The sequence below is a fragment of the Theropithecus gelada genome, chromosome 10, assembly GCF_003255815.1.
Source record: "Theropithecus gelada isolate Dixy chromosome 10, Tgel_1.0, whole genome shotgun sequence".
In the NCBI taxonomy this organism is placed as follows: domain Eukaryota; kingdom Metazoa; phylum Chordata; class Mammalia; order Primates; family Cercopithecidae; genus Theropithecus; species Theropithecus gelada.
In genome coordinates this window covers 42,856,380-42,871,306 of record NC_037678.1, presented here as the reverse complement: position 1 = coordinate 42,871,306, position 14,927 = coordinate 42,856,380, and the positions used below count along the sequence as shown (strand labels likewise).

The 14,927-nt window shown below is 53.6% G+C and overlaps 1 protein-coding gene across 6 annotated transcripts in view; it reads left to right on the top strand.

Annotated features, from left to right (window-relative positions):
- The window catches only part of PHACTR3 (phosphatase and actin regulator 3), a 269,728-nt gene that overhangs the window by 158,981 nt on the left and 95,820 nt on the right, over positions 1–14,927 (top strand). For all 6 annotated transcript variants that reach the window (XM_025400502.1, XM_025400501.1, XM_025400504.1 and 3 more), the window contains 2 exons: positions 6,754–6,915; positions 11,385–11,462. In XM_025400502.1, the coding sequence (XP_025256287.1) occupies positions 6,754–6,915; positions 11,385–11,462 (240 nt within the window). The remainder of the gene's footprint in view (positions 1–6,753; positions 6,916–11,384; positions 11,463–14,927) is intronic.

Here is a 14,927-nt window from a genome sequence, read left to right as displayed (position 1 = left end):
CCCATGCCCATGCACACTGGCTCTGCAGGTGTTCACCCGCCCACCCTCAGAGGTACACACCTACCCGCTCTGTGCACACCTGCCCACCAGCATCCGTGGGCCACACCGTGCCGTGGATGACCACACCTGCCCCTCTGTACACCTCAGTGATGCGCTCATGTCTTCTGCCCTGGGGGTGTTTGTAAGTAGTTTTCTCCTCCGAGCAGCACTTTTTTGAAGTTTCTCTTCTTGGGCGGAGAGTCATAGCTCTCACAATACTGGGACAGTACTGGGCTTGAGCCACCCCAGGGAAGACAGAGGGGAGAGGGAACTTCCTCCCAAGGGGGATGCAGAGCAGCGCAGCCTCTACCCCAGGCCCCTGGGCATGGGGTCTTCACTCCCCTGATGACACCTGAGCCCCTTCAGGAGCTGCTTGGACTAAGGCATCTGTCCTGGTCAATGCATTGGATTTTTGGTTTAGGAGCAAAGGGTCTTTTGTCTTTTGAGCTGAAGACCCTCTAGTGGCTCCCTGCTGAATTCTGAATCAGGTTCAAGTCCCTGACTGTGACCCTGCCTGCCTCCCCAGCACATCCATGCCTCTCAGCCACTGTTCCCTCCTGTCTGGAACAGCCTGCCCCTTTCCCATCACAGCCCCCGTCCTGTTCCCCACTGGGGCGGCCCTCGGGAGCACTCTCTGTCACAGTCGATCAGTCGGCACCTGCCCTCGAGGCTCCCCGAGCAGGCCCTGGGTCCTGGGTCCTGTCCTTCCTTGCGTCTGTAGGGATCCTGGTTCAGGGCTCTCTATGTCCCCCCAGCACATGTCTGAGCTGTTGTTGGCACTGGAGATACAGCTGCAAACATCCATCCAGGACCTGCAGTCAGGAGCTTCAGCTCAGGGCATGGGCAGGAGGAGTGGAGACAACTACAAACAGGCAAATAAGTGTGTGCATGTGTGTATGTGCATGTGTGTGTGCATGTGTGTGCATGCGTGTGCGTGTGTGCATGTGTTTGTGCATGCACGCGTGTGTGTGCGTCTGCTGTGTGCGTGCACGTACGTGTGCGCACGTACATGTGCGTGTGTGCGTGCGTGTGTGCGTGTGTGTGCGTGTGTGTGCGTGTGCGTGTGTGTGCGTGTGTGTGTGCATGCATGTGTGTGCGTGTGTGCGCGCGCGTGTGTGTGTGTGTGTGCGCGCATGCACACCAGCTGATACCTGTGATGAGAAAATAAAGAGTAAGGCAAGAAATAGTGATGAGTGCTATCTCCCATGGGGTGAGCCAGGACTGTTTAAATTCACACTTTTATTCATTGTTCAGCTCCCACAGGCGAGTACAGCCTCACAAAGGCAGGCATTGTCTCTTTTGTTCACCTCTGCACACCCTGTGCCTATTAGGATACATGGTTGGTGTCAGTATGTATTTGTTGAAAGTTCGAGTGAGTGAGTAAATGAGAGTGAGTGAATGAGTGAGTGAATGAGTGAGTGAGTGAATGAGTGAGTGAACGAATGAATGAGTGAATGAGTGAGTGAGTGAATGAGTGAGTGAATGAGTGAATGAGTGAGTGAGTGAGTGAATAAGTGGGTGAGTGAGTAAGTGAATGAATGAGTGAGTGAGTGAATTCTTAAAGGGAGGGAGGAGTGCAGTCTTCTCTGTGGCCAAAGTGCTCCCTCCCCAGCCCTCAGCTCTGCTGTGAGGACCACTGTGTGTCAGAGATGGGGTGGGAACCCCAGAACCTGCTCCAGCCACTAGGGCAGAAGTGGGGGGAGGCAGCTGATTAAAATAGTGAAGATGGTGACAGTGGTCCTGGCAGAGATGGTGGTAGGGAGGAGAAGCCACTGCCCCTCCTGCCCACCTTCCACCAGTGGAAGCAGTCACAGAGCCACAGTAAGAAGTAGCAACCATACCTCCAAGCAAGGCCCTGGCAAGGGGAATGCAGGGAGTGGGGAGTGGGGTCAGTGCTTCAACCTCCTGTTAGTAAGTGGCAGAGCCAGGAGGGGAGCCTGGGGTGCCTGGTCCCAGCCGCTGTGTTCTTCACAGCTACATCACATTGGCTTCCATGGCATGTGGCAAGCACTAACACACAATAAGAATGATAATAAGGGGGAGGGGCAGCAGAGCACAGACAGCTGCACAAGTTTAGTGATTAACTTGGATTTTGTCCTAAATGAGACAGGAGAGTGAGCAGGAAGTGATAGGGTTAGAGCTCTATTTCTAAGACATCGGATCACAGGAAGACCAGTTGCTGGGGCAGGGATGCTGGTGCCGGACTAGGGTTGTAATGAATCAGGTGGCAAACAGAGTTGGGTTCAGGGTCTGATCTGTAGTTTATTTTATGTGCTGCTCCTTTTTGCCTTGGCTGCTAGGAAGCTCAGGGCACACAAGTACCCTTCTCTGGAGCCTATGTGATGTCTGTCATGGGGACCCCCTAACTCCTTGATGCTGTGGCCCTGAGCAGACCCTACTTCCTCCAGATCCCTCCTGACACTCCCTTCATCCTACAACTGTGCGTGTGTTTCTGGTGACTGATGCCGATCCTTTGTGAAGGAGATGAGATATAAATAAAGCAATGATTATGCTCCATCCTCGTCTCCTCTGCTCATCCCTGGGGATCTTCATCTTCATCTTCAGCTGAGCTTGGAGGCTTGGGGAGACCCAGCCCATCCTTCCCCTTATGCCAAGAACACTCAGGACAGCCGGCTCCCCCAGGGCCATGTGGAGTCACAGTCTTGCTCCCATCTGGCGTCTGTAGGTGGAGGAAGGAAAGGAGAGGATGAGAACATGGAATGCACTGTCTCTGAGAAGAGAAGGACCCCAGTACATCCCTCTGCCTCCCGTGGCCTTGGAGAGAGGGTGGCCAGAAGGATCTGTGTTTATCGGTGTTCTGCAGCTGCCCTGGTTTCACACATTTCCTGGGCTCCCACTGGGTACCAGGCACTAGGTGCTGGGGTCACCCCAAAAACATGGTGGAGGATGCCATTGCTGTAGCTTCCTTAATGGGTTTGCAGAGCCCAGAATGTCAAACAAGACATTCCTGGGCTTGTCTTTCCCCATGGGGCTGCTTTGTGGAGCATCTGTGGACACAGCACCTAGCACAGTTAACACTGTGTTAGTCCATTTTCATACTGCTACAAAGAAGTGCTCCCAAAAAAACAAAAAAAGAACTGCCCAAGACTGGATGATTTATAAAGGAAAGAAGTTTAATTGACTCACAGTTCAGCATGGTTGGGGAAGCCTCAGGAAACTTACAATCATGGCAGAAGATGAAGGGGAAGCAAGGCACCTTCTTCACAAGGCAGTAGGAAGGAGAAGTGCAGGGCGAAGGGGGAAGAGCCCCTTATAAAACCATCAAATCTCGTGAGAACTCACTCAACATCACGAGGACAGCATGGGGGAAACCACCTCCCTGATCCAATCACCTCCACATGGTCTTTCTCTTGACACATGGGGATTATGGGGATTATAATTCAAGATGAGATTTGGGTGGGGACACAAAGTCTAACCATCTCAGCACTCTATTAGTAATGCCTGGAGACAATGGCCTCGTGCCCCAACCCACCTGGGGCAAGCCTGGTTTATCCTCTTGTTTTGGTGTCCCATCCTTCCATGTTCTGCTTTGGGTCCCCTCGATGCAGCTTTGGAAGGTGAGAGGGGTCTCTGGAGTCAGGGTGCTCAAGGTCCTGCCCTGCCACAGCATTTCCCAGCTCTGAGACCAACAACAAAATGGCTCAGGGCTTTGATCCTCAGTTTATTCATCTGTAAAATGGATATAAAACTGAATGATCTCTAGCTCATAGATTTATTGTGAAGGTAAAATAGGACAATGCCTTAGGATAGTTCTTGGCCCTGCACAGACAGTGACCAACGTTTACCCCATCATAATTATTCTATTGCTTATATAATAGAAATTATTATAATAGGAATTTTTACCAAAAGTTACCCGTACTGGCATGGTATGTTAATCAGTGACTATAAAGTCTAGACACACAGATAATATTATTTTACATGGATGATAACATAAACGATTAATAAACTGTGTATCGTGGATGTTTATCTTTGTTTCCAGATTGTTTTCCATTTTAATTATTTTTAGAGACAGGGTCTCTCTCTGTAGCCCAGGCTGGAGTACAGTTGCAAATCATAGCTCACTGCAGTCTTGACCTCCTAGGCTCAAGTGATCCTCCTGTCTCAGACTCTTAAGTAGCATGCACCACCATGCCTGGGTAATTTTCAAGCATAGTTTTTTGTAGAGGTGGAGTCTCTCTATGTTGCCCAGGCTGGTCTCAAACTCTTGGGATCAAGTGATCCTCTAGCCTTGGCATCCCACAGCGTTACAATTACAGGTATGAGTCACTGCACTGACCTTTCCAGAATTTATGACCACATTGAGTCCTCCTCTCAACCTTACCTATCAGGGATGATTATCACGGTATTTTTTTTTTTTTTAACAGATGTGGAAACCGAGGCTCCAAGGGGCTGGGTGGCTTACTCAAAGGCCCTGGGCTAGAGACAGGTGGAGCCCTTTGGAAGCCAGACCCTGTGGAAGCTCTAGAGGCTGCCAGGCAGGCCGCCTGTCACTGGGGGCACAGAGGTCACTGCCATGTGGGGCCTTGGGCCCTCGGGTGCTGCCTCATATGACTCTTGTCCAGGCTGAGCGCTGCAGAGCCTGGATTCAGAGCAGACCATCCTGGGCCTCCTTGGGATAGCTGGTGGCGTGCATGGGGTGCCTTAGGTGGGAAAGGTGGGAGTGTGACCCTTCCCTGGGTCTGAGGGGCCTGGCCCATTATAACCCCCAGCCGCTTGGACACTGGTGATGCCCCTTCCCCTCCCAACACTGGTGGCCTCCCTCCCTGTCCTCTCTGACAAAGGTGACCTCCTTCCTCAGGTGAGCCCTTGTGTTAGCCACGCCCTCCAGCCCTTCTCCCAGCATGTCCATGCTTCCTGGGGCTCTGAGGTCTGCATCAGCTCAGGGCTCCCGGCCCCTTCTATAGGCAACAAGGCAAATTCACCTGCTGGCTATGGAACTGACCGCGCGCTGACCATGGGAGGCTGAGCTGACTGTGGGGGAGTGTGTATGCTCGCAGGGCGAGGGGTCCTGGCGGAGGTCTGGGCTCCTATGGCAGCAGCGTGCTGGGGAGCACCCCGCGGGTCTGCGATCTTCCTCCCCTGGTGACACTGGGAGGTTAAATCGGAGTCTGGATGGGACTCAGGTCCTTGTTGCTGCCAGAAGAAACATCCTTTCCCTGTCCCAGGAGGCATCTGGGGCAATGTGCTCATTTATTCTCAGTCCTGCCTGGGTGACGGCCTGAACTCTGGTCTACACTGTGACCGTGGGATGGAGGTGACGCTGGCTTACTTCGTGAGCTCCTCTAACTTTACCATTTTGTTAGTTGCATTTTGTTTCATTCGAACTAATCTTTCTTACTAAGGGACACATGGCATGTGCTACAGAAACAGCCTGTGAAGCACATCTCCCTCTCTCCCCTGCCTGCCAATAGCCTGAGTGCAATGGCGTGATCTTGGCTCACTGCAATCTCTGCCTCCCAGGTTCAGATGATTCTCCTGTCTCAGCCTCCAGAGTAGCTGGGATATCAGGCACCCGCCACCATACTCGGCTAATTTTTGTGTTTTTAGTAGAGACGGGGTTTCACCATGTTGGTCAGGCTGGTCTCAAACTCCTGACTTTGTGATCTGCCTGCCTTGGCCTCCCAAAATGCTGGGATTACAGGCGTGAGCCACTGTGCCTAGCCCCGGAATTCCCCGTTTCTTTGGGGGGCCCACAGACATTTTCTCTCCACACGCCAGTGTGCGCCTGTATACCCCCTCTGTTCACACACTGGTGGCGTGTGCGTGTGAATTCGTGAGCTGGGGTTTTCTTTGGCCTGTTTATCTCAGATCAGTTTCCTGTCCGTGCATGGAGATCCACTTTTTCTTTCCGCGTCTGCACACAGGCTGCTGACAGGACAGACGATGACTTACCCGGTCCCCTGTGGACAGGCATGTAGGTCGCTACCAGTCTCTTTTACAACAAACAGCACTGCCATGAGCTTCCTGGGACATTCATCTTCGTGCGTCCCAGAGTCTACAAACATGGCCGTTTCATGGACAAGGAAGGGGTCCTAGGAGCACTGCTTCCTCTGCCGCTCACAGACGTGCTCACTCTGCAGCCGTTCGCTCAGAATCTCACCGGCCTGGCTCTGCGCTGGGATCCAAGGCTGCCCCAGGCCTGGCCTCTGCCCCAGGAGCGATGGCAGCCTGGTGGAGGGCTGGCAGCCAGAGGTCTTTGCAGCTGTTTGGTGCCTACATAGGTAGCTTCATGGGCATAAGACAAGGGAGTGACCCTGTCTGAGACAAGAGGAAGGTAAAGACTCTGGACAAAGTCCTATTCAACGGAGGAGCTGAAATTTATGAGGCAGAGAAGTGGCTGGAGGGAGAGCAGTGTGGTTGGAGGGCAGAACATGAGCAAGGGTCTGGGGCAGGCAGCGTTTCGTCCTGGAATTAGGAATGTCTTCACACGTGGTGCTTCGCGTGGCAGGGGGTGAGGGCTTCCGGTGGCCATGAGTGGGGCGCAGGAGGGAGGGTCTCACAGAGGGAAATTCAGCATACGCTGCTGAGCGGCCGTGGCCACTGTGGCCACACTGCTTGACAACCCTCCTGGGGTCCAGGCTCTGGGGGATCACTGGTGACCCCTGAGGGTGAGAGAGGTCGTCGTCTTGGGCCTCCAGGAGTCACATAGGTTTGGTGGTCACTTGAGGTCCCCCCTTGGTTTTCGTCTTCCAGATGAGATGGACCAAGCGCCCCCGGCGCGTCCTGAATATCTGGTCTCAGGGATTCGAACTCCCCCTGTGAGGAGGAACAGCAAACTGGCCACCCTGGGCAGGATCTTCAAACCCTGGAAATGGAGGAAAAAGAAAAACGAAAAACTGAAGCAGACGACGTCAGGTAAGGGCCTGGTGCAGGCGCGGGCAGGCTCTGGCTGGGACCAGCGTCCTTGTCATGGTGCCGCGACCCCTGCTGACCTGTGACTTCCCGGCCCCCACACAGGAGGGGCACATTGTGCTTCATGGCCTGCGACGGCCACAGGAGCCATGCAAGTTACCCCGCTGGCCCCTCCAGGGCCCACCTGGCCTCCCTGAAGCCCTGGGGTGGGGTCGGCACCAGGCACCCCATGTGGGACGCTCTGCCCAGACCCTAAGGTGCCCACACGTCCACTGGGACCTTGTTAAAAACGAAGCCTCTGATTCATTTAGGGCCAGGTTGGGCCAAGACACTGGCTTTGGAGCAAGGTCTCGCTCGCTGGCTTCACTTGGGTGGTGAGCCCCCGGCCCACGCGACTCCCGCACCACCTCACCTCCCACACCTGCAGTCTCACTCAGAGGATGCTGGGGCCCGGGTCCTGCCCCCACAGATGTGGGTTTAGTTGGCCAAGAGTCCCCTGGGTGACTCATAGGGTCGAGGCCGGCTTTGACACCTCTGGGCCTCTCTTCTTCCTGAAAGACAGAGGCTGCTCCCCGGCTCCTAAGCTCTCTCAGCTTGCCTTCCCTATACCCTCCCACCAAAGCATCCAGAACATTCCTCCACTCACCTCCTGCTGCACCCTCACACCCTGCCAGCCCTGGCTCTGTGGGAAGTGGCATTGCAATGGCTGGTCCCGTTGCCCCTGCCTCCTCGGAATCCACCCTGGGAACTGCAGCCATGAGGCTGAACCACGGACAGGGTGGACACAGGCAGTGATGACGGGACAAGCAGCCATAAGGCACATAACAGCAGAGCACGGCCCCCAGCATTTGGCACGGAGGAGCCAACTCAACCCTCAGAACCTCCTGCTAGGCCAGCACTCCCGCAGGACCCTGCCCCATCATAGGGATGGAGAACAGGCCCAGAGAGGGAAGAAACTCACCCAGGGTCACACAGCCAGCACATGGCGGGGCTGAGGCTTGGACCCTGGCAGCCAGGTGTGGTAGCTCCTCAGCCTGGGCTCTGTGGATGGCAGTGTTCTGAGAAGTAGAGCCCGGAGGAGGCCGCATCTCCACCCCACGGCCCACCTCCAAGCCACACACCTGTGAGCGACACCTAAAAACAATTAGTGAGGGAGCTGCTGATGTAGAATCAGTCCTGGGCCTCAGGAACCAGCCCTGGCGAGTGCCCGTCTCAGGCTGTTGCCTCGGGTGGTCCCTGGGGTCTCATTTCCTTTCCAGCTCTGAAGAGGCACAGGTTTCAGGCTTTGAGGATGGTGGAGATGAAGGCCAGGTGTTACAGTGCCCAGGCCCACAGCAGGAGAGGCGGTCGACACCAACAGCAGGCCCTCCACTCATGCTTTTGTGCATGCTTTACAAAATTATTGTTATTATTTTTTTTTACCAACCAAGAAGTTGATAGATGAATTCTTGTTGAAATGAAAACAGAACAAGCATCATCATCAGCAGATCTTGAACACCTCCTGTGTGCCCAGTACCAACAGGAGGGGCCCAGGCCCTGCCCACCCAGAGCTTTCTGCAGAGTAGGGAGTCGAGTGACAAAGTGTGGAAGCCACCAAGTGAACCAGCACGCGAGTCGATTCCAGACTCCGATGAGGCCCCTCACTGGATGTTAAGCTCAGCCAGGCGGGCGGGGTCCATGTGTTCCCCTGCATCTGGCAGGGCCCCTTGCACACACACGGCACCAATGGGCTCTTTGCAATCCAGGCTTAATGGCAGGATCAATGAGCAGGCCCTGGGGGTGGAAATGAGCAGGGTGGACACTGCTTTAGGCCCAGTGGTCTCAGAAGACCCAGGTGAGGAGGCTGCATTGAGCTGAGATGTCATTGGTTCGTTGAGAAAGGCAGGGAAAAGCATCACAGCAGTGGGAACAGCCCTTGCAAAGGCACCAGGCTGGGGAAGGCACGTCTGTGCAGCAGTGAAAGGCCGGGGGACTGGAGCAGAGCAACCTCTGTGACCTCAGGTGGGTCTGTGACATTCTCCAGACCTGCTGCCCCCAGCAGTGGGACTGGAAGGCTGGGGTTTGTCTTCTGAGGACTCTGGGTTCTTTGGCCTACTCCAAGCTGTGCTGTGTGAGTTCACCAGCAAGATGCTCTGGGGACCCTCCTAGGGCATTGGAGGTCTCGAGGTTATTACCTGCAGCATCTCCACCTTCAGGACCGTCATTCGGGCATTTGGAAATTCGAGGAACAGTGCTGCATTTTGTTTACTTATTCCAAACCACTGTTTTCCCTTAAAGCGGGGGCTGTTACTTGTTTCAGCATATCAAATTCCTGATTTCACGGGCATCACGGGTTAGGATGAGCTGAAGTGAATACAAAGATGATTGAAAGAGAAATATGTAGCGAACAGTGGTTTTGGCAGGCAAGGCTGGGGGAACATGCTAAAGATGGCTCTCACGGGCTACAGGGTGGAGCAGCATCTCAGTCCATGCCTGCCCTGGCAGGTGGCTCAGATCTACTCAGCCATTTACATGCTGTACCATCTTTACAAGCTGCACCACCACTGATGTCCCCATCCCCAAGAGGGGGAGAGTAGATCCTCGCAGTTGCGTCTTTGGGTCACTGGGAAGTCCTCGAGTCAGTGCAGGCAAAGACCTGTGATGTCTGAGGCTGATCACCATGAGCACCGCCTGGTGTTGGCCTGGGGACGGGGTCCACTCAGAGCTCGAGGCCTCCACCTCTGTTCTTCTCATCTGCTTTGTGAACCTAGCTGCAGCCTCTTGCTGACACCTCCCAAGGTCAGCATTCACTTTGTCAATTTTATCCACAATTCTGGCACCTGGAAATTGGCTTGGAAATTGGGACCACAGAAAGGAAATTCTGTTTTCTCTGCCCAGAAATGTCCCCACCCTGCTGTGTTTGGGTTTCCCTTTTCATCCTTTGGCTTTAGGGTAAATATCCTCGGAGAAGCCACCCCGGAGGTCAAGGGTGGGATGGGTTTCCCCAGACAACTTCCCCCCAACCAGTCCCCCGCCCCAGGTTTGACTTATCCCTCCTCGCCCATTTCTAGACACTTGCCATCTGTCCTCCCACCTGTGCTGGCCTCAGGCAGAGGCTGTGCCTGTCTGGCTCACGGCAGAATCTCCTGTGCCTGACACGGTGCCTGGCACACAGTAGGTGCTCAGTAAATGTGTAAGGGGTTTCGATAGATTGAACACCTGGTCACCATGGCCTGTTCCCCCAGTGGAGCCCACACCTGTGACCGTGAGGCTGCAGGCGTTCTGCCCTCCGTGACTCCCCAGCACCCAGCTCAGCACTTGGCACGTAGCAGATGCTCAGGAAATACTTTTGAACAGGTGAAATAATTCCATTGCCAGTGCCTGTCTGTCATCTGCCTCCCCACCTAGACATTAAGTTCAGCCAGGTGGGCTGCCTCTGTCTGTTCCCCGGCATCTGGCAGGGCCCCTTCCACACACAGAACACTGATGGACTCTGTGATCCAGGCTTAATGGCAGGATCACTGGGCAGGCCCTGGGGTGGAAATGAGCAGGGCAGGCACTGCTTTGGGCCCAGTGGTCCGAGAAGACCCAGGTGAGGAGGCTGCATTGAGCTGAGATGTAATTGTTCATTGGGAAAGGCGGGGAAAAGCATCACAGCAGGGGAAACAGCCCTCGCAAAGGTGCATCTTTCAAAGAAAGGGTTGAGGTGGTTATGTAGTCTTGCATTTGGAAATTGGGGCTCACCTGTAGGCAAACAGTTTTCCTGATGGAAGGAAGAAGATGACGACTGTCGAGCAGCCTGAGGCCTGCCTGTGAGCGGAGGGAGAATGGGAGAAGGCGGGGGGCGTCGCTCAAGTGTTTTGCTCCGGGAAAGGGAGGCAGGAAAGGCTCTTCTGAAGGTGGAATTGACAAAGATCTGGCAAATTAGGCTTGGTGGAAGGGGACTGGGGGCTGGCCTCCTCCCTTTCTGTCCATCTGGTAGACTGGAAGCTTTTAACCTGTGTTCATTGGAAGAAGCTCTAGTGGGAGAGCCGCACAGAAGAATCTCATCTGTGAGCGGATGTTAACAGGGACCAGGAGGCACTTATCAAAGGCTAACAGGAACCACAGAAAGGAGCCTGAGGTGTTGGGGGCAGAGGGAGGGCGCCTTCCTTGGTTGGTAAGTTAAGCAGCATTTGGTGAAGGGCAGGAATGGCTGGTGGGAGCTAACTTAGAGAGGGGCATTACATGTGGAGGGGCTTTCCAGATACATCACAGAAACGACTGCTGTAGAATATCCACGGCGTGCACTGCGCTTTAGCTGTGGTTTATGGACATTGCTTAGCAGAGTGCTGCGTAAGAAAGTTGGGCCTTGCCAGTGGACCAGGCCCCTGAACCCGAGGCGCCTGCTAGCTCACTGTTTGTGGTCTGTAAACTTGAGCCTGGCATTGGCTGTGGCTTGGGCCCATTGACACCTTTGCCCAAGACTCACTGTGTGTTTGTGTGTTGGGCAGCGCTGGAGAAGAAGATGGCCGGCAGGCAAGGCCGAGAGGAGCTCATCAAGAAGGGGCTGCTGGAGATGATGGAGCAGGGTAAGTGGGACCCACCCCTGGCTTGGAAGGGCACGGTGCTGGGAATGCGGGATGAAAAGTCTCACATGAATCCGGGAAGCCCATCAGAAACGGAGTAGAAACAGAAGACGGCCGTGTCCAGATGAAGCCTGCAAGGTTGGAGAAATGCCTCATGTCAGGAGCCATTCCATTGGTCCAGCCCCTAGGGGGGGCCTGGGAGACCCCATTACGGAGCTGAAGAGCTCCCCCTCATGACACGACTCCCTGGGTAATGTCTAACAGAGCTGGCTGTGCATGAAAAAGTTGGTGGTTTATCTCGATTCCTTTAAAGTGGCAGCAATGGTTTTTTCAGCGTTAACTTTTTTTTTTCTCTCCATATTCACATTTCAATTCTCCATTTGCGCAAATCATTTTTAATTCCACTATTACCTACTCCTACTACCACCATGTAGGAAGCATTCAGGACATGTTGGGGCTGGGTGGGGTATTCCGCATGCCCTGTCTCATTGGTCTTCCCAGCATCCCTGAGGATGGGGGCAGTGGTTATCCCATTTGCAGATGAGGAGTGTGAGGGTCTGGGTGGTGACTGCCCCAAGTCATTGCAGCCTGAGAACAGAGACGCAGAACAAATCCTCATCTCTTGGTCTCTGGTCTAGAGAGTTTAATCTCAGTGGTGTCTACGTAATCGTCTTTGTTTCCATCTTTCAGAAAGGCCAGTTATTATCGCTCATGCAATTAACTGAACAGAGTTCTTTAATTCCCAAGTCTTTCTCTTTGTGATGGATTCCTGGACGTGTGAGGCCCAGGACTTGGATGCTGACACTAGCCCTTGGTGCTTTCCGGTTCCCTGAGAGGCTAAATCTTGGTTAGGAGGTTTCATAAAACCTCAATGCCTGTGGAGGACTGTCTGGAGCTGGACCAAGCTCTGGCCTCCTGATTTAAGGAATCTGGCCATGCACAGCCAATTTCCTGAGGCTTGCATGAATATATTGAATTCCTCTCTCCCTGCTTCAGCCTTAAAATATTACTAGTGTCTTTGTAATTTGGCCCAAATATGAGGAATTAGGAAGGAAGCTCATGAAATAAATGAATCCAGATTTTATGCAGCAGGGCCTGTCAGCGCACAAACCCGATTGTGGGCCCAAGCCTTTGTCATCATTTCCTTTCTTTAGACTCAAAGAGTGAAGTATTTTGATGATGCTATTTTTAGGGGAAATCTACATGGGAAATTGCTTAATAGTGATAATAAAACCTTACATGTGCGAGGAAAGCTTGGTGTCAAGTCCCGTGGCACTCAGATGTTTAACGCTGTGTTGTGATACTCAGATTTGGTGGAATGCGGTTGCTGAGCTAGAAATCTGGAGGATTTTAATTTGGATGGGACAAAAAAGTGCCAAACTTCAGCATTTTGAATATGTTGCCAACAGGCATGACTTTGGATCTTAGGGAAGGAGAAAGGAAGATGAAAACAATGCTAGGGCCTTTTTTCATCTATTCTAAAAACATATTACTTTTGTTGAGGAAAGAGTAAGTATATAGACTTGATTCCTCTCAAAAATGAAGCTATAGTTTGAATAATTAAAGGGGAAAACTTCTAGGAGCGTTGGCTTTTTTCCACTCTGAATTTTTGCAAGATGATTTTGTCTGATGAAGTCGGAACAGAGGCTGGAGACGCATGCTTGGCTGCGGCCAGGATGACAGCATGGCTTTCACCCTGCTGCCGTGGGAGCCTGGTCTCTGGCTTCCGTGCCTCTGACGGCGACATCACACACCCGCGGTCTTACAGAATCACTTTAGATCAGGGTCGGCAAACCTTTTCTGGAGAGGGTCAGATAGTGCATATTTTAGGGGGCCGTGCAGTCTCTGTTGCAACTACTTGTCTCTGCTTTTGTAGCCCAAAGGCAGCCGGAGACAAATCATGCATGAGAGGGCGTGGCTGTGTCCCAAGAAAACTTTACTTATGGCCACTGGCCTTTGAAGTTTATATAATTTTGTCAACCATTTAAAGATGTCAAATCCAGGTGCAGGGGGGCTGGAGTGGCCTCCATGTTGTGGTTTGTTCATCTCTCCCTTCCATACTGTCTGTCTTGCTAAATGATTATGGACCAGGGACTAGAGTGACCTGAAACACAATCTCTTTCCTTGAGAGGGCAAATGCGCTCCTAAATTGATGCCATGACATTTTATTGAGGGCCCACTATGTGTCAGGGTCTGTGCTAGCTGCTGAGGACACAGGTGAGCAAAATACTGTTCTGAACGCACATCCAGTGGGACCATTAGATAATCCCACATACAGTCAGCTACTCACGACGGCGATGAGTGTGGTGAAGGACATGGCACCCTAAGAACACGAGACAGGACCTGACCTGGTCCTCCGGTGCCGGGAGATGTCTGAGTGGGGTCCAAAGGTGGGCAGGAGGACCTAGCCTGGTTCTCAGAGTTTGTTACATATTAGGATCACCTGGAGAGCTTTAAAAACCCTCCACCACTCAGGCAGCACTTAAATTAGATGCTCTGGGCGTGGGACCCAGGCAGCAGCGCTTCCTCATCCTCCACAGCTGATTCCGACTTTGATGCAGGAAGGTTGAAAAGCCAAGAGACAGGGAAGCAGGGAGTGACTTCCAGCCCCCAGGAGCAGCAAGAGCAAGTCCCCGTGGTGGAAGGGACCTTGAGATGGTGGGTTGGGCTGGAGGAAAGGAGAAAGCGAGAGAGGGGCTTGGGTCAAGATGCCTCCCATCTTCCCTGCCCACACACCGGCTGGGGTGGCAGAGGCATAACCACGCTGCTGCAGGAGCTGGGGCAGCCACAGCGCGAGTGGGTGGGGTCTGCCAGGAGCCCGAGTGTCTCTGCAGGGAAATATCAGGGACGGGGCAGCAGGGGTTGCTCTGGGAGGGGACTTGGACTTGCTGTTCACAGTCGACTCTTCTGTGCTGCTTGAATCCTTTACTGCGTGCCACCTGTAATCAACCTGTAATCAACGTGCAGTAATAACAGGATCCACGCAGATGCTTGGCCACAGGCTCCGGGCTAAATCCTTCCCTGCACCGCGGTTTCCGTCCTGCACTGGCTTCAAAAATCCCTTTTCTCACTGGGTCGACCTGAGGTCAGACCCTCTTGCAGGATGACCGGAATTGTTGGCGGTGGCTGTGCACCTGCCCTCTCCGGCTCAGGGGAGGACCCGGCGTGAGGGCTGCCTCTCTGGGGTAGGCACACAGTGCCGCCGCCTCTGCTGTGGGTGTGAGGACTCTCCGGGGTGAGGAGCAGAAGCGCTTTCCTGGCTTTGGGGTTAAGGAACCAGCTTCAGCCACCGCCTTCCACCGCCGGCAGGGACGCGTCTGCAGCCGGGGGCGCCCTCCTGTGGCCGGCCAGGCTCATGCGCCTCCCTGCAAGGTGGCCGGGACTTCATGAGGGACAGGCCCTGTGAGGCTGCGGGAGTGGATTGTCAGAGACTCCGGAGCCTCATTTGAAGCCCCTCAAAACTCACAT